The sequence below is a fragment of the Serinus canaria genome, chromosome 8 (assembly GCF_022539315.1).
Source record: "Serinus canaria isolate serCan28SL12 chromosome 8, serCan2020, whole genome shotgun sequence".
Taxonomy (NCBI): domain Eukaryota; kingdom Metazoa; phylum Chordata; class Aves; order Passeriformes; family Fringillidae; genus Serinus; species Serinus canaria.
In genome coordinates this window covers 14,501,086-14,522,926 of record NC_066322.1, presented here as the reverse complement: position 1 = coordinate 14,522,926, position 21,841 = coordinate 14,501,086, and the positions used below count along the sequence as shown (strand labels likewise).

Here is a 21,841-nt window from a genome sequence, read left to right as displayed (position 1 = left end):
ACACATGTCTGGGGGTTTTTTGTTTTTTTTTTTTTTGATGCCACTTTTGATTACAGTGATGGGAAAAATTAGTTTGGCAGGATCAAGCGCCAACAGATATTGCACCCTCAGGGATTGCTTCTTTTATGTTTCTTCAGTTAATTTTTGTTCAGATTCTCATCTGCATTTTGACTTGTTCTCCCTTCAATGAACAGACTTAAGTGATCCCAGTCACTTCCCTCAAAGTTACTGCTTCTCTTTTTACACAAAGCTAAAAATGGCCAATGCAGGAGTAATTTTAGGGAAAACATCTTAAGGCTAAATCTTGTGTATGGATTCTAAAAGTAACTTCCAGTAAAAATGATGACACAGCCCTCCTGACACATACTCCTGTGCCATGGAGGTGGGTAGCAACATGATATGAAGTATCTGTATTACGGCTTTAGGTTTAAAATATTTCTGTAATCAAAGTGTGCTCTGCTTCTCAGCTGTTTTAAGTAACTGTAGAAAGCAGATGTGCCTTTGTTGTCCTTACTCTCCTTAGGTGTGGATGACAAGGTAGGTACCATCTTCCATAATTAAAAAAAAAGATCAACCTCAAGAAATTAAATCCTAGTCACATTTAAATTTCTAGAGCTTCACTGGTAGTTTCAAGTGAGCTTGAATTTAATCCCTGTCTTGAGCCCTAGCTGGCCAGTACTGGGGGACAAACAGCCTTGGAGTCAAACACTGTTCTTATTTTTTAGGGTTTCATTGGACCTCCAGGTGTGGCAGGACAGCCAGGACCTGAAGGAGAAAGGGTAGGCCTAATGGAACATTAATGAAATGTTGATGTTTTTGTGGTAATGCAATATATGTTAGAATGGGGGGAAACATACAGGGTTTAACTGTTTGTTTGTTTGTTTGTTTGTTTGTTTTCTGGTTAAAAGCAAAACTGATTTGGACGAAATAAGATGAATAGGACACACCCAATTAGTCTAATCAATGAAATGACTTGGTGCTAAAGTAAAATGGGGAGCAGCTGTAAGGTATTAGTTCACTTTAATCTACAGCTGCAAGGATTAGGGTTTTTTTTTTCTTCAGCAAAGTGTGAATGAATATTTTTCACTTAAGCAATTTCTTTTTGACAATAATTAATATTTGTCTCTTGTTGGATGATCTTTGCAGTAGAACCAGCCATGGAAGTGTTAATCTCTATCACTCTGCTTGAGCCTTTTCTTACTGCACGTGAGCCAAAAGGCTGTCTGGACATGCAGTGTGATGGAAACAGGAGAAGGCCCTTTTTCACAATTGTTCTGATATTGCCACAGGAAAGGCAGGCAAAGTTTGTCTTTCTGCTCCAGGACATTGGCTCTGTGACACTTTGCTCAAATACTTTTTTTATTTTTTTAATGGTGCTCCTCACACACAGTTGCTTCCAATCAAATGCAGGTTTAATTACTTGAATTGAAGTATTGAAGAAAAGAAAATCTATTAATGATGGGTTATTTCTTTCTTAGGGTATCCCAGGCCTCCGTGGAAAAAGAGGTCCTAAAGGGAGACAGGTAAAGATTCTAATATTTGTTACAATTCCTGCTGCCAGTGAAAATCCACCTGGACTTCACTCTGTAGCTTTAATCAGTTGAAAAGTGTTAGTTTTATTTTTGTCCATAAATAACTTTCTATCACTTTCAATTAGTACTTTTCAGAGCTGCAGGTTCTGTGCAGGCTATAAGCACTAAAGTGTGGAAGACCTACCACTGTGAGCTTTGTGGCAGGTTCCTGATATCAGCTAGGAGGAGGGTTAGAGGGTGACAGAAACACACAAATATGTTCTGTAAAATTAGTGTTAGCACGAGGGGCAGATATGATGCAAGCTTTATAAGTCTGGTGCTGGTTTGGATGAAAATCAGCTTCTAATGTCTGATATTTCTGGACTGCAGTAAATTAAAGCTGTCCTCTTCTTAACATGTATTTCTACAGCTGAGAATAAACACCAATCTGCCAAGTACACATTATCAAGGTTTACATATTTCCTGTGGTGTGTCTTCAATGTCAAATGTTTTGTTTTCTGTTGCGACCATATTATTTTAAGTCTTTGAAGCTATCCAGGAGTTTCCAGTTTTAACTTTCTTGTGGTTTGAGATTGGAAAACTCCAGCTGTGCAGTCAGTTGTGCTCAGCAGTTCAGATGATTTTCATCTACCATGAACAAATATGTCCAGCAGTAGTATGATGATCACCATTTGGCCCTTGATCTATCTATGGAAGTTGTAGAGGATTCTGTTTAATTGTATTTTGTTTTCCATGTGATCCAACACCAGCCCAAAAAGTCACTAGCCTACAAGAATTGCTTTGATATAAAGAAAGGCTAGCAAAATTACATTTAGTCTCTAGACTGCTCTTTCTGAAGCTGCCATGAGACCATATTGCAGTTGCATGTAATCTGAATGAAATGCTGCTCTTTGCATCTGAGTGTTGGGTGAGAAGGGCCCTGGGCCATCAGTCCCTTGCAGAAGTTGGCAGTGTCTTGTGTCCCTGAGTCACATGCAGCATTTAAAGGGGAGAAGAACCTGGATGGGAGTCAAAGGCTGGTGTTCAGTGTGAGTTGGAAGTGGAGGTGACAGCAGGGTACACTAAAACACATTTTGCCTTCTACCATCAGTCTCGGTGGCAGGTTTCAGGGAGGCTCCTGCCTGCCAGTGCAATGGTTAGTGTAGGATTTGTCCCAGTCCATAGCAGTCTGTTGGTGCTGTGGTCAGCAGTTATTTTCCATTTACAGTAAGAGCAGAGCTTCTGTCAGTGCCAGACTATGTTCTGTAAGGACTTTTCTTTGGATAAATATGCTCAGAGAGGATTCACATAGGTGGCAGAGCACCAAAAGCCCCTCTGCAGGATGTGTGTGATTACCTTCATTCAGTACTGATTTCTTTGTAATGTCGTAATTTCCTCAATCCCAAGGTTTGTTCCAACTCCTTTCTATGATCTATAAAGTACTTATTTGACTAAAGGCTACAATGTGAGACCAGCCAGGAGAGAAATCACATGGGAACCTGGCTTGAAGTACTTTGCTGGATCACAAGCTTAGAGAAGAGGTGTTATTTTAACCCCCAAAACAATGATAGCTGTAATGACAAAGTTTTTTGGCACAGTGCCCTGGAGTTAACAAGGCTTTGGGGTAGGGCACTGTAACTAAAAGAAATTTGGCATGGGAATTCTACAGTGCCTGAAGCCAGGGTCCTCACCTTTTGTTCTAGGGTACAACTTATTTTTCTGGACAAAACTGTCCCTAATAATACTTGAGAAAATAAAAACCTTGTCTGACTGGCAGAGATCTTTTTGAAAGAAATGAGATTGAAATATAATCTCATTTTTGGAAAGCAGTTTTAAAGGATAGAAGTGGCACATACAAGTGGATCATAAACATTTATAATTAGCATTTATATAATTATATATGCTGCTACTTAGTAGGTTTATTGAACGCTTGTTCATATTTGTAATATTTCTGGCATATTTGAAATGGAACAAAATATTCAATTGCCTGAACCAATAGAGTGAGGATTTGTTTTAATTTTATATTTGTTTTGCATACAATATCATTTAAAGAAAATATTTCATGGTAGAAGTATATGTGTTCAATTTCTTTCTGTTGGCTAGCCCTGCAGTATTTCTAATGCATTTTCTGTCCTGTTAGCATGATGCATTTTGCTTTTATTTGGGGGAAGATTTTTATATCGTTCTATCTGTGATTAGTTAAAACCAGTTGTCAATGTGCCAGAACAGACCTTGTAAATTTTACCAAGAATTAAGTAATCAAGTCCATTGTAACTGTAAAAACAGTTCAGGTCCTGTTTTATATTAAAGTTATGAATAATCATCCTTTGCATGCTTAATAATAATGTTAAATGATAATATTGATTTAATAAAACAGTTGTTGCACAGTAGTTTTATTATATTGCTTCCAGTTTTATACTTCTGTGACTGTTCATTTTACTTTCATTTTTCTACTAACTAAGATAGATTTTTCAGTATCAGTCACAAAACCGTGCTGTTGAGAATGTGATTGTAATGACTGGGTGATCTGTCACTTCTGTAATTCTTGCTGTGCTGGGATTGTGCTGTATCATTTGTGATTGTGTCATTGGTAAAAATGTCCCACAGGATCCTTCATTTCCCCTTTGAGGCCCCATTTATAGTTTCAAAAATATACACATGTGTGTTATGGCAATTCTGCCTCTTCCAACATCTACCAATGGTAGGCAGTACAACCCAAATACTGTTTAGGAAAGGGTCATAGATTAATCTTTGGCTTCATCCTCTTAGTTGGTAGCTTTTAACAACCTAGTCACTCTCAAATATCCATTTTGCATATGTAAAATTGTACACGCATTTTGACAGCTGGGAAAATAAAAAAGACTAATGGTGTACAACCTTTAGAATCAATTAAATCTGCTTTATTGATCATTACCTAGGAACCTCTACTTTTTAAATTAAAGGTGTCAAAAATATGAAGACCTGTATTGCCAGATCTTACAGCTATAGATTCTTATTTGTGAGTTCTGTGATCAGATGCTGAACAAAAAATTCATTGTAGTGAGAGGAATTCCTGTGTTTAGCTTTTCTGAATTAACAGGAGAAAGTAGAAAAAATCTCCACCTAAAATCAGCTCAAAAGATGCTACAGAAGGCTGTCTCAGATTACTTCACATTATCATGCATGATGATGAGAATTAGTAGCTCTTCAGTTGTTTCAGCATCTTTTGGCAGTGTGCACACATGTACATATGTGTAAAATGTTGCCTTCCTTTTTATAAAAGTTTGGCTGGTTACTAAAGTCAAATATGGCTTAAGCAGTGCTTAAACTAATTTGATTTATGGTATGATTTTTCCATCTCCTTGACACAGCTTTCTATTGTCTTCCTGACTACTGTTGGAATACTGTTCTATGGAGATGTAGATGCCCCAATTCACTGAGGAAAGACTCTGCTGCAGCCAGTCCTGGGCAGCAGCGTGGGTGCCCTCTGACCAATGCAGCTTTCAAAGGCCAAACGAGGTGTGGCTGGGAGCTGCAGCAGGTTTGAACATGGTCTCACTCAGGGGAAAGGTTAATGCCTCCAAGTACTGTTCTGATACACATGGAGGGGTAAAAAGGTACTGCAGCACTGAAAGGACAAAGAAGAGCATTTCACATCAAAATTATTTTAAGGATGAGATTTGCTCCTTTTCTCCATGGAGGTGGATTCGTAATGATCTTTTTTTTTGTGGCTGATTTCTTGAGGTCAGTGCATCTCTGTTATCTCAGTGCTCTAATAATGCTGTGAGACGTTTTTCAATTCCAAGAAAAGTCTCTTTGCTTTGAGTGCTGTAGCTTGGATTTTTCCAGGTAGAATCCCTTTCCAGCTTAGTATTTTTAAAATTTTCTGGTAAACTCTTATATAGACCTTACTTTACTGTAGCTAAAAAATGATTTTGACTTCTCAATAGATCTGCACCTATCTCCCTTCTCCTAATTTCATAGAGTGAATAAATAGCAATTGTGAAAATATTTCACGGCACTGCTTCAAACTAATAGCATGAGTTTCTAGTTAGCTACATGTGGCTCTTGCAGTAAAATAGTGAGATCTGCCTAGCAATACTAAACTGATAAAAATTATTTTTAAAACCCCTCACACCACTCTCCCACTCCCACCCCCCCCTAAAAAACCCAGACAAAAAAATCAAATAACTTTTCCCCCAGCAACTTATATGCTTCTGCAGTGGGCAACATCTGAAAGAAGTAAAGCAATTTTCAAAACCCTAACAGGAAGGACAGAAGATTAGAGCCAGCAAAGTGGTAGAATTCCATTCCATTTTCTTTCTGAAGCAAGAAATGGAAATTCTGTTTTAAGCTTCAGTGCTTGAGTTGGCAAATCAGATTTCTTTCCTGTTCTGATAATCTAGTCTCTGAAGTCAAAACTCTCATAAAATAAATGAGACTTTACTATGTCTTGAGTTATTGTTTCAGTGTCTAGATGCAGACTCAGGCAAGTGTTCCCATCAGTTAGTAAGATGAACATTTTGATTTCTAATGAATATGAGATCTGATACTGAGATGCTAACCATTATTATTTGGGGATGAGTTAAGGAAAGAAGGACAGAAGTTTTAGTGACTGTTGAAGCTAACAGGAAAAAAAAGTTAGGAAAACAGGCTCCAAGAAAAGTAATACTTGTTTAGTATTAATACAGTTCAAGTAATACTTGTTTATTATTGCTCTGGAGGTAATTCAGTTGTCTGCTTTTTCCATGTTTCCATTGTGTATAGTTTTGTCATTTTGGCTTTGTGACTTTAGGAGGCAAACAAATGTCACTGTTCTGTTTGTTTGAACTGTGTAGCTGAAACTTCCTTGAAACTTCCTGCTCTTCCCATTCCTCCATCGCATTCCCTCGATCTATTTATGATGTCCTAATTCTCCACATCTATAGGGATTCAGTGTTCAGACCACCTTTCATGTCTTGAATAATGAAGAACAGATATTTTCTATTCTGCTTTAGGGTTTTCCAGGTGACTTTGGAAATAGAGGCCCCCCTGGTGCTGATGGAAGTCCTGTAAGTATTGAATTGTGTGTTGATAACATGATAAAATTTGTAAAACTCAATGTTAACTCCTCTCCAAAATTAAAGGAGGCTTTTGCTTCAAAAGAAATGACTTGAAAGCCACAGGAAAATGTTGGACTGTTAACTTTCCCATGGAAACTGCTAGGAAACTACTATAATAAGTATAAAAAAGAGGAAGAAAATATTCAGAGAACATGTTTTCCTCTGCAGCATGTGCTGACTACCTTGAGAATCAGATCTCTTGCTCTCCTCATTGCATGAGTGATGAATGTTCTGTCTTCCAAAGTTCTTGCATTAGATGACTTAGTGTTGGTTTTTTAAACCATTATTCTAAGATCACCTTAACAAAATAGGATTTGGTCTGCATGTAGAAGCCCAGCTTATGTGTGCTTGTGCATTTGATAGTTGATTTCATCCTTTGAACTGGTACTGAGCACAGTTATGCTAGGCTGTCATTTGGTGCATTGTAATCAGTGTGATAACAGCTTTGTCCTTGGCAGTGTGTGCCCTTGCAGTGTCCAGCCTGTGGTCACGTCACTTCACGGGCTGCCCTCAAAGGAGCTTTGCTGTCTTGCTCTATTTGTAGGGAAACTCTGGCTGCAGACTCTAAACTCAGGTTTCCTTTGGTGTCAGAAACCAGTGAAAGGCTTTGGGCAAGAGAAGAGAACAGCAATAAGTGCTGGCTAAAAGAGCAGCTGATTTAAATCTTCTTGTATTGTTGGGTGCTCCTTTGGAAACTGCTATCAGTTCGTGTCTAAAGATGTTCCTGATATGGAACAGAGTCATCAGCTAGACAGAATTTCTCTATTTTTTGAAGGTCTGCCTTAACACCCATCTTAGAATCTTATTTTAGAAAGCTTACATGAATTTTGCTGGTGGGTTATCAATGTTTGGTGTCAACATTTTGGAACACAGGAAAAAATTCCTTATGCATTTCTGGTCCCTAAGGCAAAGCTTTTCTTGCTGGAATGTCAGGTGATATCAGTATGGTTTTCATCTTGAAAACCCACTGAGGGCTTGAGTGTCACCAACTGCTTTGCAAATGGTATTAAAAGGTGAGTTCTTCCTTCTCCTCCTTGTACTCCCAAGTCTCCCTCCATTCCTGATAGAGCAGATACTGTCTTTCCACCAGATCTGCAGAACAGTGCTTTGATAGAAGCAAGCTCAGAAAGCCTGGATCTGAAATTACAGACTTGCACGTTACAAAGGAGCCCGTTTTACTGCAAGCATTTGCAAACAAGTTCCATCTAACCTGCCAAGACAGCTGCTGATCTTACTGCCTTCTTTGACAGGCAGCAGCCCCTCTCCCCAAGCTCACCCTGCAGGGCTTGTTCAGGCAAGGGGCCAGTGCTGCAGCTGCAGGGGTCTGCAGTGCTAATGCCATATGTACAGAGCTCTCTGTGAGCTGGCACTGGAGACCAGGGGCTGCCTGGGAGCCCTGTGGCAGCAGGAACTTGAAGGGAAGACATTTCTTCCCATGTGCTGACTTTACACTAATGGCATTGTTTCCATGCCGAATTTCTTCTGCTTAACTGGCTAATGCCATCCTTCACTTCCTCAATTCTCTGAGGATGTCAGTCTGCCTTGGGGGATGTTGCTGGAGCATTCAGCTTCCCCTGTGGATAGTTTAGAGCAGGCTGGGGAAAGTGTGAAGGCAGCCAAGGAGGGAGGAGAGCACCAAGGTGTCCTCTGAGCCACGCCCAGTTGGACAAATTCAGAATGGGCTTAGCTTTGCTTGCATCAAACTTGCCCTTCCCTGGGGGTGCCAACAGGCTGCAGTGGGCCCTGTGAATGTTGTCCACTGAGTAGCAGGTCCCAGGTGTTGGCTCAGCTTGCATCAGACATGGTGACCTGGAGGACTGCAATATCTGTTTCATGTAGGGCAAAGAGACTTGGCAACTGCTTTTGGCAGTGTTTTAGCCTCTTCTGAGTTAAACTGTGGAAGAGGCAGTAGTGAAGTACTACTGAAATTTAAGCTCTGTATGAAGTACAAATGCCATCGTTTGTATCAAGAAGTAGTTTTTAATAAAGAGAGTTAATTTTTAATTTGCAGAGGTCTTTCTATGAACTGAGATGGTGTTCTTATCTATTTTTCAAAGGACTCTTAATAAATTTTTCACCCTCAAAAATTGCTTTTTCTTCCTTCCACTTTAAGTATCATGGTAAAAAAAAAAAAATCTCATATTCCTATAAAGAGAAGAAATGTTCCCATGATGCAAATATCTGGTGATCTAATTCTACAATTCAGGAATTTTTACTAAGCATATTTCTCTATAAAGTGATAAGCTGTCACTCTTTGGAAACTCTGTAAAAATCAAAACTGACTTGCTTTATAGGTCACTTTTATCTTAATTCTAGGATTTCTTTTTAAATGATAAAATTCAGGTAATCTAAGATTAACTTTCTTTAAAGGGAATTGTTGGTGGTGTTGGTCCTCCTGGATTTCCAGGACTAAGAGTGAGTATACTTTTATTACTTACTTTGATATGGCTGCATAAGAGCATTTGTCTTGTGCTTCCTACTCTTTGTGTAATAAAAAAATAATTGTGAAAATTCAAGGATTTAAATAGCTTTTGCTTTAGACAGCCATGATTTTAAATAGTATCACTAAAAACTGCTGTCATGTTGGCAGCATGGAGCACTTCTATACGTGGTGTGGATTTGTATGCCTGTTTCTGACCCAGTGTGTTTGGGTCTTTTATTTGAAATGACCAAGTTTTCTAGTCTATAGCACTAAAGCCAGTGTGAAGGGTGCAATGATCTCAAGCATTTTAACGACAGCAGTCCTCATTGGTTCCTGCATATGGCTACCAAATCCAAAGCAGAATTAATTTCTAAGAAAAATTACTTTATCATGTTTACAGTATCATATTATTTTTTTTAAATACATGTAGAATAAGGCTGTGATGCTCACTGTGGAGTTGTACACAGTAATTTTATCTATCAGTTGTGCCAGGGAAGCTCTAAGTCCTACAGAAGGTGGGAGAGACTTTCCTTCTGAGTAGTCTCACTTCCCTTGTGTCTTTTAATTCATGTATTTAGTCCTAGAGGACCTCTGATTCTTGATGTTGTCTCAGTCATGTCTGGCTACACAGCCACATCCTTAACAAGGGAGGAATTGCAAGTGTTTACACTTGAGTTAAAAAAGCCATGATTGTCTCCAGTGTTTGCTTTGTGGGTTTTTTAATATCTGCAGATCTGAAACATTCTTGATAAGTTTATACTTTACTCTGATGGTCATCTTACTTTTCCTTTGAAGCACAACAGTTGAGTTCAATTGTTACTCTTCCTAATTACATGATCATAACAAAAAAAAATTCCAGTAAGTCATCCCTTGCTGTCTGATTAGGATTGTTATGGCATTGCTATAGTAAAAACAAAAGCTTGGTCAAGAAACCTCTGTAGCTTCCAGCCTTCATCATGCAAATGTGTTTTTCTGTGTTCTTCAGCCAATTGACACACTTATGAGACTGGAGCTTGCACTCTTGAGAATTTGCTTAGAATTGTGACTGTCTTATGTGACTGTCTTTGGAATTTAATCTCAAAGATTTTGATAATTGTATAAACGTACCTGAGGTTTTTAAAAAATGTCACTTCCAAAAAGATTCTGTTACTGATTACGTTGACTAAAACTTAGCATTTTAGCCCTCCCTAGAGTTCATGAGTATAAATGTTTGCAGGTTCAAAGCTGCATGTGCCTTCTTGCTGAGTTGCAGTCACTTACAGAGAGACTGAGTGTCAATAATTTTTTGTGAAATAGAAAAATAATTATCTATAACCAGTCCAAAGCTTTTGCCACTTGTACAAAAATGGAATATAACCATAATGAGAGCTATTTCTTGGGGGGAAAAAAATGTTTAGCTTTGGCATGTTTAGATTTTGAACAGCACAAAATTAGCAATTGTTTAGAGTCTGAGCTCCATTTGAGTGGCCTCGTGTTTATATGTGTGACTCTTTCTCATGGTTCCAGTATATGGGTTAGTCTGGTTTCCTCTTTCACAGTCAGATAATTGGAAGAGATGTGCTCTGTTCCAGAGTTTCTTTACAAGGGAGCCCTGTTGCACTCTTTAACCTGTAGCAGAATTTCTCCAAGAACCCTGGGGGAGTTTTGGGTGACCCCAGCAGCCCTGTTCCTCAGCCACCCCTGCTCTCCAAATGGCTCTGAGCTCCCTGGCCTCAGCTTTCTCTTGTCCAGGCGGATGCTAATGGTCATCCAAAACTGAGTAAAGGGCTACAGCCCTCAATGTTTGCTTTAAAATACTTAGTCAACAATAACACACTCTACTACTACAAGATGCAATATTGTACATGGGATTAAATATATTTTTCTGGCAGAAACCAAGAGCATTAATTCAAGTAGCTTGTCCAGCCTGGCTGGTCAATGTCAAGAGTTAGTTGTATTTTTGTCTTTGTTCATGAGAACAATGGCAAAATGAGCAGCATCAACAAGCTGGGTCCAGTAATTCCTTCCATCCATGATTATTTTCAATATACAAAGCTCTTGCCAAGTTCAGAGTTTGGCTGGCTGAATAGTCAGTCTTTCAAGACTTAGCAAGGCCATGAGTTTTTTAAGATGAAGAGTTGCAAAAATTTACTGCTAGATACCCCAATTAGTTTGTTTTTTTTTTTTTTTTCCTTTTAAAACATCCACTTAATACTAGGAAAACATTAGTCTTCCTTTTCTGGTATTTTATCTTTTTGCCTGGAAAAAGCAACTTGGTTTTAGTTTCATGTCACCTAGAAATGTTGGAAAAGGTACACTTTATGTAGCTGCAGGTTTTATTGATCAGCAAGTTTTATCCAAAGTGATAAGTGTATCTTAACATATAGCAAGGCTGTTTTAGGTGGAGAATGATTAAAAAACCTGACAGACTAAGTAATTCAACACTTTTTCAGTTTTATTTTTGTTCAGTTCCCGTCCTTGCTGTTAATTAAGTCGCTCAATGTGTCTGGAGACTGTGACAGGTGTTTAATGAACCTGAATGTTGCAAAGCTGTTTTGGAATTCCTTCTTGTTGCTGTTGTAAGCTGAATTTCCCAGCTCAGTATCTATCTGTGATTGTCCAGCCTGTTGTCTATCAGTATCTATCTGTGATTGTCCAACAACAATGCTGTTGTTACCATAAGTGTGCTTTTCAACATTCAGTACCATGAATGCATAAATGCCTTGCTGAACTAGAATATGTAGCACAGCTCAGAGACAGCAATGTAAACAATTTCCTTGATCAGCTAGCATGACAGAATAGATCATTTAAGCAGTCATGGAAAGATAAAGCAATGTAGAGTGGCAATTTTCTTGGGAGCTCTACCAAGCTCCATTAAGACACTAAGTGATTGGTCTTGCTTTTTCTTCACTGAGCCACGAGTCTGATGGTGGCTGCAGAAGAATGTGGTAGAAGTTGACATTGCTAAAGAGTCTCCAGAGAATAATGTGTGTGCTCAACTAGAAATGCATAGATGTCCATCTCCTCTTTTCCATATCACTCTCAGCAAGGGGCAAATGATTTCTTTATTCATATGTGTTGTTAAATTTCTGCATAGAGATATAACATTGTCTTTTGGGGTTTTTTTCCCCTAAGCTTGAATAGGCAGAAAGTTGATAGACTTCTCCATTTGTAATGTATCTTAACTATTCTGAATCAGGTCTTATGTTTAGCTCATGCTTTTTCGTTAATGTTGTTGCAGTTGCTGTGCTGATCTTTAAAGATGCTTTATTTTTGTGATTCACTTTTTTTTTCCTGTCATTAAATCGCCTAAATAAATCCCAAAAAGAAGAATTGCAGTAAGGGCTCTGAAGGTACATCAGAACAGAAAAGGTTAGCATGCCCATTGGAACATAGGTTTGATTCTGCACATGTGGTATTTAGAGTCACATCTCTTTTTCTGTTTTGCTTTTTCTTTTAACTCAAGAAGTCACTGATAGATGAGAAATTCAGTAAAAGGACCATTAAAAAGGCCACTTTTTATGGCCCTACTCATCCTAGAATAATTTCTTTAAGCCAAATTTGATGCCTACAGAGAAGTGCTGTTATGTAACCCTAAGGACAGCAGTGATGGCCACTGAATGTGCAGCTGCAGTACAAAAGAAAGCTTCCTTAACTGGCACTGCCTAATACACAGTGATCTTCTCTTGAGTTTATAATCTACAGGAGAAGAGGCAAGTGTTGTTTTGTGTGTTTCTGCAGTGTATACATGGAGGACTTATGATACCAATACCTTTGTTTTTCCCTAAGAAATGTGCTTTAAAATATTTTGATTTCTCTCTGTGGTGCAGGAAAACGCCACATTCTGTTAAGAGTCTTTAGGTTACTCCATTTCACCAAATGCAGTCACTTTTCTTGCTGTTTGCTAGGGAGACATTGGGCCAGCAGGACCAAGTGGACCATCAGGAATTCCAGGGCCCACGGTATGGTATTTAATCCTCCCACAGCCAGGTGCTGCTGGCTGGTTATTTAATCACCCCAAAGCTCGTGCTGCTTTCCAAACTATAGGCAAGCATTGGGTTTATGTTTTCTTTACTTTAACAGGGTTTCCCAGGGAGTGCGGGACAGCCTGGAATGAAAGGTGATAAGGTGATTTAAATATTTTCATTATCTTGGAGATACCTAGTTCTTTCAGGCTCTCTTCATTAAAACTTGATCATAGTGTACTTGGCAAAGCTTTCCCATTTTCCTTTTGATTTCTTTTGTCTTCTGACTTTTATTTTTTAAATTTTTGTCAGGCTCATGATCTGGTAGTATAGACAAGGTTTTCTCTGAACAGAACACTAACTACTGAACATAATAATATCCATGTCAGTGCCTTTAGACTTTCCTGGAAGAGGTGTTTCAGTGCAGCACCTTGCACTGGCAAAGATCTGTGTTAATTTTAAATAGTGAATATTGACTTAATCTTTCTCTGTTTCTGAAAACTACCCCATTTTAAGCCACACACATATGTCTGTATAAAATTATATATTGTTTAGGGTGACCATGGCCTTGCAGGAGAGCCAGGAGATCAGGGGTACCCAGGAGACAAGGTAAGTTATAATGGCACTGTTTCACAAAATTATCCCATTTCAGCAACTTCATCAGGCTTATGTGTCTCTTAAAATGCAGCAGGTTGGCTGCATAAAAGTAGAATGCAGTAGTAATACTATTTGGATATCACTGTATTAACATATTTTTTAGAAATTAAAACTCAGTTATGGGAAGTGTGCACAGAGACAAGTAAAGGGCACAAGCAGAACTCTGGCAGCTGTGTGTAGAGATGCATCAAACAAAGATTATGGTGTGGTCTCAGTCTTTCTAAGGAACTGTTGTAGAAGGTATTTTTCCCTTGACCCTTGAGGTTCATCTGCAGCTCACCTGGACCTACTGTGATTAGCAGCAGGACGCAGTCTGGAGATAAATAAGGATCTTCTTTCCTGTTTGGCTAGTACATCAGAAGTCACTGAAATAGCACATCCTGTGAGAACTCTTTTGATGAAAGTTGAATGCTAGAAGATAGTTTTCAACCTGAAGAATTCTTTTGAAGCCTGTTTCAGGTGTCAAAATATAGCAATTTATTGCTTCCAACATAACACAACCATTTTCATGTGTATTTAATAGATTTCTTTTTTCAGGGTGCTCTTGGTTTACCAGGACCTCCAGGGATCAGAGGAAAACCAGGACCCCCAGTGAGTTTACACAGCAAATTTTGTTCTCAGTATATCACAGCGTGTTGTTGGTATTTTTTACTACTGTTGAGATTTGACACTATTTTGTGATTGTTATGTTCACAGTGCATGTAATCCCCTAGAAATGACCTAATTCAAAATGCACAAAGGATAAGGTCTAAGCTGCTTTTATTTCTAGTGACTGGTGTTAATGAGCAAGTCAGATCCTAAAATGTGAGATTTGATTACCAAGGCCAGTATATGTGTCAAGTTTTAACAGAGTGCTCAGAATAGTAGATATTCTGGGACAATCACACTGGGGGGAATGGACTTGGGTAATATTTGACACAAATCCTCTGAGAGCTTTGGGAACTTCCAGATGACCATTTGGACTAGCTGGATTTGCAGGGAATGTGTGAGATCTCATTAATGACAGCCAGTCATTTCTCACAGGGATGGGAGTAGTCATGAATTCCTGTATTTACTGATTTTTAGCAGCTTTTAAGTCATCTGTGCACTGCTGCCACTTCTGCTGGGTTTTTAGATGTTGTGGCAGAAAAGGCATACTGCACAGGGTTACCTGGCTCTTCCTCACCTGTTGTAGTGCTAATATCTTTTCAAAAGCTGCCAATACTCACTCCAGTGTCAATTTTCTTAAGTACAATCAAGCCAATAACTGGTAACCTTGTTAGACCTTAAGAATGTCATGGGCCCTTAAATTCAATAACACTTTCCTTGTCCTATAGAGTTTATACTATAAATACAAATCCTGAAATAAAATTATGCATATTTGCTTAAGCTTAGATGGGAAAAAAAATCCCATTTTTTGCTTGTAAAGGTACAAGAATTTTCATTCTAAGATAAGCATGTGAAGCAACCTATTCCTGAAAGAGTTGTGGATTTCAAGCACAAGCTGAATGTGACCAACCTTGTGAGTTATGTTAAATTAATCCATGAGACCTCAGTCCTGCAAGTAATAGAAATTTATCTTTGTAGAATGAATTTACAATGAAGTCATTCATGTTAAAAATTAGAGAAATGTTTCCCAGGTCAGATCTTAATTTTGCTCAAGTAACATCTACTTATGGTGACAGAAAGAGTCTGAAAATGTGGAAGAAGAGATAGAACTTAGAGAAATTTGACCTATTTTTAGATGGGTTGAAATCTGTATATAATGAAGCTACCATTACCTGTGGATAGGGCCTCATTTTGTTATTATTAATCACAAAACTGTCATTTCTTTGGCTATGACTGGATACTTAAAATATGTAAGTAAGTGTGTAAACCAATATCCATAACAGTTGCTTCCTGGACTTTAAATAATATGCAGTTTTTATTGTGAAAACAGCTATATATTAAAAGGGGTTTTTATACAGTTCCTCTCCAAACTCCCTATTTTCTCTGTCCTAAACTAATTTGAAGTTTTTTTGTTGTGACTTCAAAGAGATATGAAGAACTAGTTTTAATAGTGTTTGAGGAGAGGAAGGTATAAAATTTCCTGTTTTGTGAAAAAGTCATCTCAACATTTCTTTGGCCTTTTTGTTAATAAATGTTTTTAAAACTTCACAACCATCTGTTGTTAAAAATAATTTATTATCCGAAATCTGAACTGTTTGGATTTTTTTCAAGGGGAAAGTTGGAGAACCTGGACCTCGTGGACCGTTTGGTCCCCAGGGACCTGAGGTAAGAAATCGCTTAGTAGTGGTAAATTGAATGTTGGTTCTAAAAGATGGAAATAAGAGGAAAATGGGTTTGCTTCCTAAAGAGCTGTTTTCCTAGTTGAATTAGGGAAATCTTTTTATTCAGTCATATTTGATAAATTCGCTCTCCTCCATAAAGTACAAAATATTCTAGCTCATAACTTTTTTCTGCAAAATATTAATGTAGAGGGTCTTTGCATACAAAGTTGTTCTTCATTTACTGTCTCTTGACTCCTGTTGTTATGGGGTACACCTGGAATGAGACTCGTGATTTCTCAGGCACACTTCCATTTGTAAATACTAAAACATGTTTACAAATGGGATTTTCCATTTTCCAGGCACTTACAAGAAGCACAGAGGATAAATCCCAGTCACCTGGGAAGGGGTGGCAGGTGAATATGGAAGTGAAGTTTCCTAAGAACTCCCGAGTGCTTTGGAAGTTTATGCAGAAACTCAGTCTCCAGATTGTCCCATTTTTGTGCTTTTTTTGCATTTATACCACAGGCTTTAAGGAAAAATGCTATGGTCTGTACCAGAAAGACAAGTTTATACACAGGCACATGTATTTGCTGGAGAGATGAAAGTGGAAACTATGGATTGTTCTTTCTAATCAGCCTCCTGCAATTAATATATTTTGGGTTTTGTTTAGTTTGTGGTGGGATTTCTTTGTTTATTTGTGGGTTTTCCTTTTTTTTAAAAAAATACAAATATATTCTAGCAAAGATCCTTTTTCTGCCTTTACATGAGCACATCTCAAACCAAGGCTCTATGTTCCTGCCTTTCTTATTAGGCAAAAGCTCTCACTGAGAGGAAACTCCCTGGGAAGCCCACTGTAGCAGCACAGGGTGATCTGGTGAGAATGAGTCCCTCTCATTTGGTCAAAGGGTGTGCAGAAGACACAAAGCCTGTGTGTGTTGTCCACAGCTGCCACCTTCTGTGGCTCAGGATTTTAGGTTTTTCAAGACTCTTCATTGCATGTTTTCTGCGCCTAGCTTCCAGCAAGGGAGACTTGAGGCAGGTTAATCCCAATGGTTGGTCTTGAGGCCTGTGTCCTGCTGCTCCTGCTCCCTCTGCCTCTGCTAGTCCTTCATAGCTCCTTATTCCAAGACAGACATGCTACTCCTTTGTGTCTGGGGGAAAGATCATCCTGGGCTGGTCACCCTCAGGGCAGATATGGATGGGAATCTTTCTGTCTGGAAAGCTCAGCATTTCCCCTTGCTCAGGAGTGCAGAACTACTTTATCTTTAGAAGGCAAATAAGGTGCATGATGCTAGATAACTAAAACTTGGGTGTCCAGGTACTTTTTTTTTGAGTTATTGTCTGCAATATGGTCAGTTTAAACTGCAAAGCAATGTTTCTCTTAACTTCAGCCATGCAAGACAGTTCCAAATAAAGTAAGAGGTTTTTCCACCTTTTACTTCATAAAAATATGGTCACCATATGTCAAAATAGAAACAGAAGGGATGTAGGATAGCAGCATACTGGGATTTTGGACAAATTGAAGATATTAGAAGTTCTGTAATGAAAGGAATTTAAAATAAGCAACTTAAAACTGAAGAGTGTATGTGTCCCTCCAGGTACATTGTCTTATAAAAATAAACTAGTTGTTGTTGCCAGAAGTTATTTAGACACAACCAAATATATGAAGTATGAGCAAATAATGTAGATTTTTCGACAAGAAAAGCCTACTGTCATATGTCTGATCAGGTCTCCTCTTGAAAACCAGACAGTTAGCAGGTCAGACAGGGCTACTTTCCTTGTTCCTGTTTCATTATCTGAATGGTCAGACTTCCTGTGACCCCATGTAGAAAACCTGCATTATATAGTATACTAAATGTTCCCTTGATGTTTCTGGAAATAGAAGAATGTGATGAATTAGTGTTGTTCAAGGAGAGTACTTTGGATTTGGTATAGGTGTGACAATCCATACCATATGCCTTCTATGAAAGATTTCATTTTTAAAAACCCCAAAACCTGTATTGGGATTTGTTGGACTTTGCTGTGAGCAGGAGGATCAAGGCTGTGTCTGCCCAGTGGCAGAACCTCTCAAACTCTGCTTCCAGCTATTTCTCTCTCCTTTTGTCCAGCATTAGGACACTGGGATTTATGAATGTGCCCAGTCCCCATTTGTTTTGGGTACATGTGTAATAAGAACTTGGGGATCCTTTGATCTTTCCAGTGACACATTTGAGTGTTTCATTCCCAGTGCAAAGAACAAGTAGTCCTGTCCCTGATTTTATTCCCATGCAAACTGCAGTAACTCTGCACTCCAGCAGCTGAGCTCTGTAACTATCTCTGCACACAGCCATGGGAGCAGGGCAGCAGGCTCTGATCATCCTCACGGGGCTTTGTGGGTTGAAATGCAGATCACCAGTGAGTTGCTTCCTAAGTCTTTCCTCATGCAGCTGTGCAGCCAAGGTACACCAGGTCAGAGTTGAAACAAGCCACCCACCTCTAGCCAGGGTCCATTTGGGACCTGCAGTGCTGCTGGCAGGAGGGCAGAGGGAGGGACAGAGGTTTGGCTCTTGCTCTCTGGGTGGCCAGACAAGTTTTGGCTGCCAGGTGACTCTCTAGGTGCAGGAGTCCTGCAGTGGGTGTGCTTCTGCAGAGCCAGGGTCTGTCTGGTGCCTGAATGCCTGCTGCTCACCAACCACTGGATATACTCAGTGAACACTTTATAGAGTGGATTCTTCGTCAACTGAAACATTGTGCTGCTTTGTCATGCATCTGAAAATGAACCACCAAAATGTGAAATTTCTGTAGAGCTTTGTGTTATTGGCATGACAACTGGAAAATGCAGATCTGACTGTTCTAACCCACAAGGTCTCAGTTTACTGTGTACAATGAAGTATGCAGTGCTTATTGGTAATGTAATTCAAATTAGACAAGCCTTTGACAGGCTTCCACATGTATTCAGAATATTTTATAGCTAAATTTTGCTCTAGGAATTGCATTTAATTATTCCCTCAAAATGAGAGTGATAGTTCCCTTCAGATTTGGCTTCAGAGTGTTATAAGTAGGTTTCATCTGAAGCAGAGAGAATTTTTCATTGTCTTCAATAGAACTCTTTTCATTGGTGCAGTATTTTGATCTGAAGTCATTAGCTCACTCCTTCAGGAAGGTGCTTGTGTGGGACTCAGCTGGAGCGTTCCAGGCTCAAGGCAGTGGCCTCACAAAAGAAAAGAATACATTCAAATAACAGTAAAGAGTCAAAAGGCAAACATTTTGTAAGTGAATCAGTGGCTGCTTAGAGGTGTTCATTTAAAAATAAACTTTATTATTAGTGCCTGTTTCACATGCATTATCACATGATTTTTTGAGTTTTTGCAAACAATGCCAGATGTGCAGCATAGCCTTCTGTTTCAATATTGCATCAAATAAGTGGCATGCAAATGATTTGTAGGGAATATAGAAATAAAGATAATTTAAAGGCTGAACTAATTGTGTGTTCTGGCATATATCTGAGGAAATGCTCTTGTTGTGAAATTGCTTATACTCTCTACTTGCCTTTGCACAGAATCTTCATCTGGTCCTTTCCCAAAGTTCTATGTCTGCATAACACATGCTTTCAGAAGAATCATAACACTTACTGGAGAATTGCAGTTTTCTGAGGAAACCTTTTGGTGATTTGACCATGATAATTAGTAACGAATCTCTAATGAGGTAGCTTGTTGAAGCTCAGTAGCTACATCCAGTCAGTCTTACTTCTGAAAATTTATTCTCATTGACAGCCTGTGATTGAATGAGCTCTTATTGGAGCAGGGAAACCTGGTGACTGAAGGGACTATTGCATTCCCTGGAGATGTTTTCCCTCCATGGTGCCTCTCCACCCATCCTTGTCCTGATCCCCTTGAGGGCAGCCAAGGGCAGGAAGATGGGTGGCCAGTTATGCTGACAAATGTCATGTGAAAACAGTTTGAAGTGGGATTCTGCAAATGTGAGAGAATTCTCCATGGAAATGGAGTGCAATGTCTCAATATTTCTGATATTCTGCTTCCAGATTTGCAGATACACAGAAAAACAAAAGAAAAGCAAAAGCTTGGCAGAGTGCTCATCTCTGGGGTGCTGAAATGTGCTTCAACATAGTAACAACTTGGTCATCTCTGCATTTTTTTAAATTAAACGTTATATTGATAAATGAGAGCAATAAATATGGTAATTTTATACTTAAGTGTTCAGTACAAAAAGCAATGCTCCCACAGCAAAGTTAAAGCATGTTTGTGTTAAGATCATTGGCACTTCAGGTTTTTCTGATGCCACATTACTTTTGATTAAATGAAGTGGATTCTAAATTGCTGTGCTGGCAAAAGACCACATCTGTAGCAAGACTTTGAGAATAAATGTGTCCTGCCAGCTGCTGAGCTTCTGGCAGATGGAAATGAAGAATCTGCATTTCCTTAGAAGTCATAATACCAAGGGATCTTTGGCTCTGAATAGCCTGTGCTAAAAACTACATTGCAGCTGGAAATTATACATTAATCTCCTGGCCTTTCAGTTATGGAAGAATAATGAATTTTTAATCTGGAGTAACTTCCCAGGGAGCTGGCTGCTGAATAAGTCATGGCAAATTTAGGTATTGCCAGAGATACATCCCACTTCACTCCAGGGAATCTGATGGGCAGGTGCCATTGCTGAGGTATTTCAAGAGCTCCTTCCTGGTTCATTCTTTTTCTGGAATTGTCTAAAGTGGCTGTTTGTGTCCTGGATTATTACACTTATTTCATGGATTATTAATGTGAGAACATCTTAGAAACAGTGTTCTAATACTGCCCTAACATCTGCCTTTTCTTCATGGTTGTGCTCAAGAAGAAAAGTATTAATCCATCTTCACAGAAAAGATAAAAATTATGAGGATTTTAAATTTTTAAATGCATTGTTTAGTGTTGATGTTCTCAGGCCAGTAACCCTCTTGTTAAGACTAAGACTTTGCTGACATGAAAAGATTTCAAAATACCATGTTTGTTCTACCTGCAATAGTACTTGTCCACACCTACCTCTCATGGTCCTTACTGAAATCCCTCTGGAAAAATTTAAACAAATAAATAAAGTGGATATATTCATTTATAAAAGCATTAGAATATTTCTTAATTAACATTTTTCTAGGCAGATTGTTTTCTGGAATGTTTATTGCCAAGAGGAAATTGTCTGTGTCAGCATTTAGCAGTTGTTCACACATTAGAAACGTTAAGATTTACAGATATATGAAACAACTCACCCCTTGGTAACTATTTAAAGTCTATAAATAAGTAAATTTAAAATTAAGAAAGGACAAGTAAAAAAAAAATTCTAAGGAACTGACATAACTCTTCAGTGTGTTTCAGTAGACAGCAGTGGCCAGGATTTTAAAAACAGCACCTCTTTTGAACTGTCTAGAAATCAAGGGTGATGCCAGTGAGTGTTCTAGGGGTGAGTCTCAGGGCCTTGGTCACATGTAAATAATATGCTCTGTGCCACCTAGAGGCATGTTGGAATTGCTGCACAGCTCTGCTTGTAATTGCTGATTTATGGCAAAAGAAAGGGAAACCACTGCATTTCATAATATATTTTCTCAATACTGGTGTGTTGTGAAAAGTTGACTGTTAGAGTTGTTGCCCATCTTCTGAAAATTCAGACCATTTTAACTCTTTAGTGCCTTTCTTTCAGACTCAGTAGCATCCAAGTGCTAAACCTGGTTTTTAAAGATTGTTCTGTGTATGTGCTTTTTGTTTCCATTATTGGAAAAAGTATGCATATGGGATGATTTTCTCTTAATGAAGAAGGAAATTTGTTCTTCCTGGTGTTCGACAATGGGTTTGCTTAGATGTAGTAACAAATATTTTGCTCAGAGGAAGTGGCACTCTTGCTGTTTTCAGATGGTCAAAATTTAATGAAATGTGGAAGTTTATTAAAAAAGCCAAATCTTGGCAGAGGGCTGAATGAGCAGTGTGATAACTAAAGGGTCAATACCAATGCTTTA

At 38.6% G+C, this 21,841-nt stretch overlaps 1 protein-coding gene across 2 annotated transcripts in view; it reads left to right on the top strand.

The window, feature by feature from the left end:
• Positions 1–21,841, top strand: part of COL24A1 (collagen type XXIV alpha 1 chain) — a 121,944-nt gene that overhangs the window by 34,928 nt on the left and 65,175 nt on the right. For both annotated transcript variants that reach the window (XM_030226696.2, XM_018912278.3), the window contains 9 exons: positions 726–779; positions 1,479–1,523; positions 6,488–6,541; positions 8,963–9,007; positions 12,902–12,955; positions 13,077–13,121; positions 13,514–13,567; positions 14,153–14,206; positions 15,815–15,868. In XM_030226696.2, the coding sequence (XP_030082556.2) occupies positions 726–779; positions 1,479–1,523; positions 6,488–6,541; positions 8,963–9,007; positions 12,902–12,955; positions 13,077–13,121; positions 13,514–13,567; positions 14,153–14,206; positions 15,815–15,868 (459 nt within the window). The remainder of the gene's footprint in view (positions 1–725; positions 780–1,478; positions 1,524–6,487; positions 6,542–8,962; positions 9,008–12,901; positions 12,956–13,076; positions 13,122–13,513; positions 13,568–14,152; positions 14,207–15,814; positions 15,869–21,841) is intronic.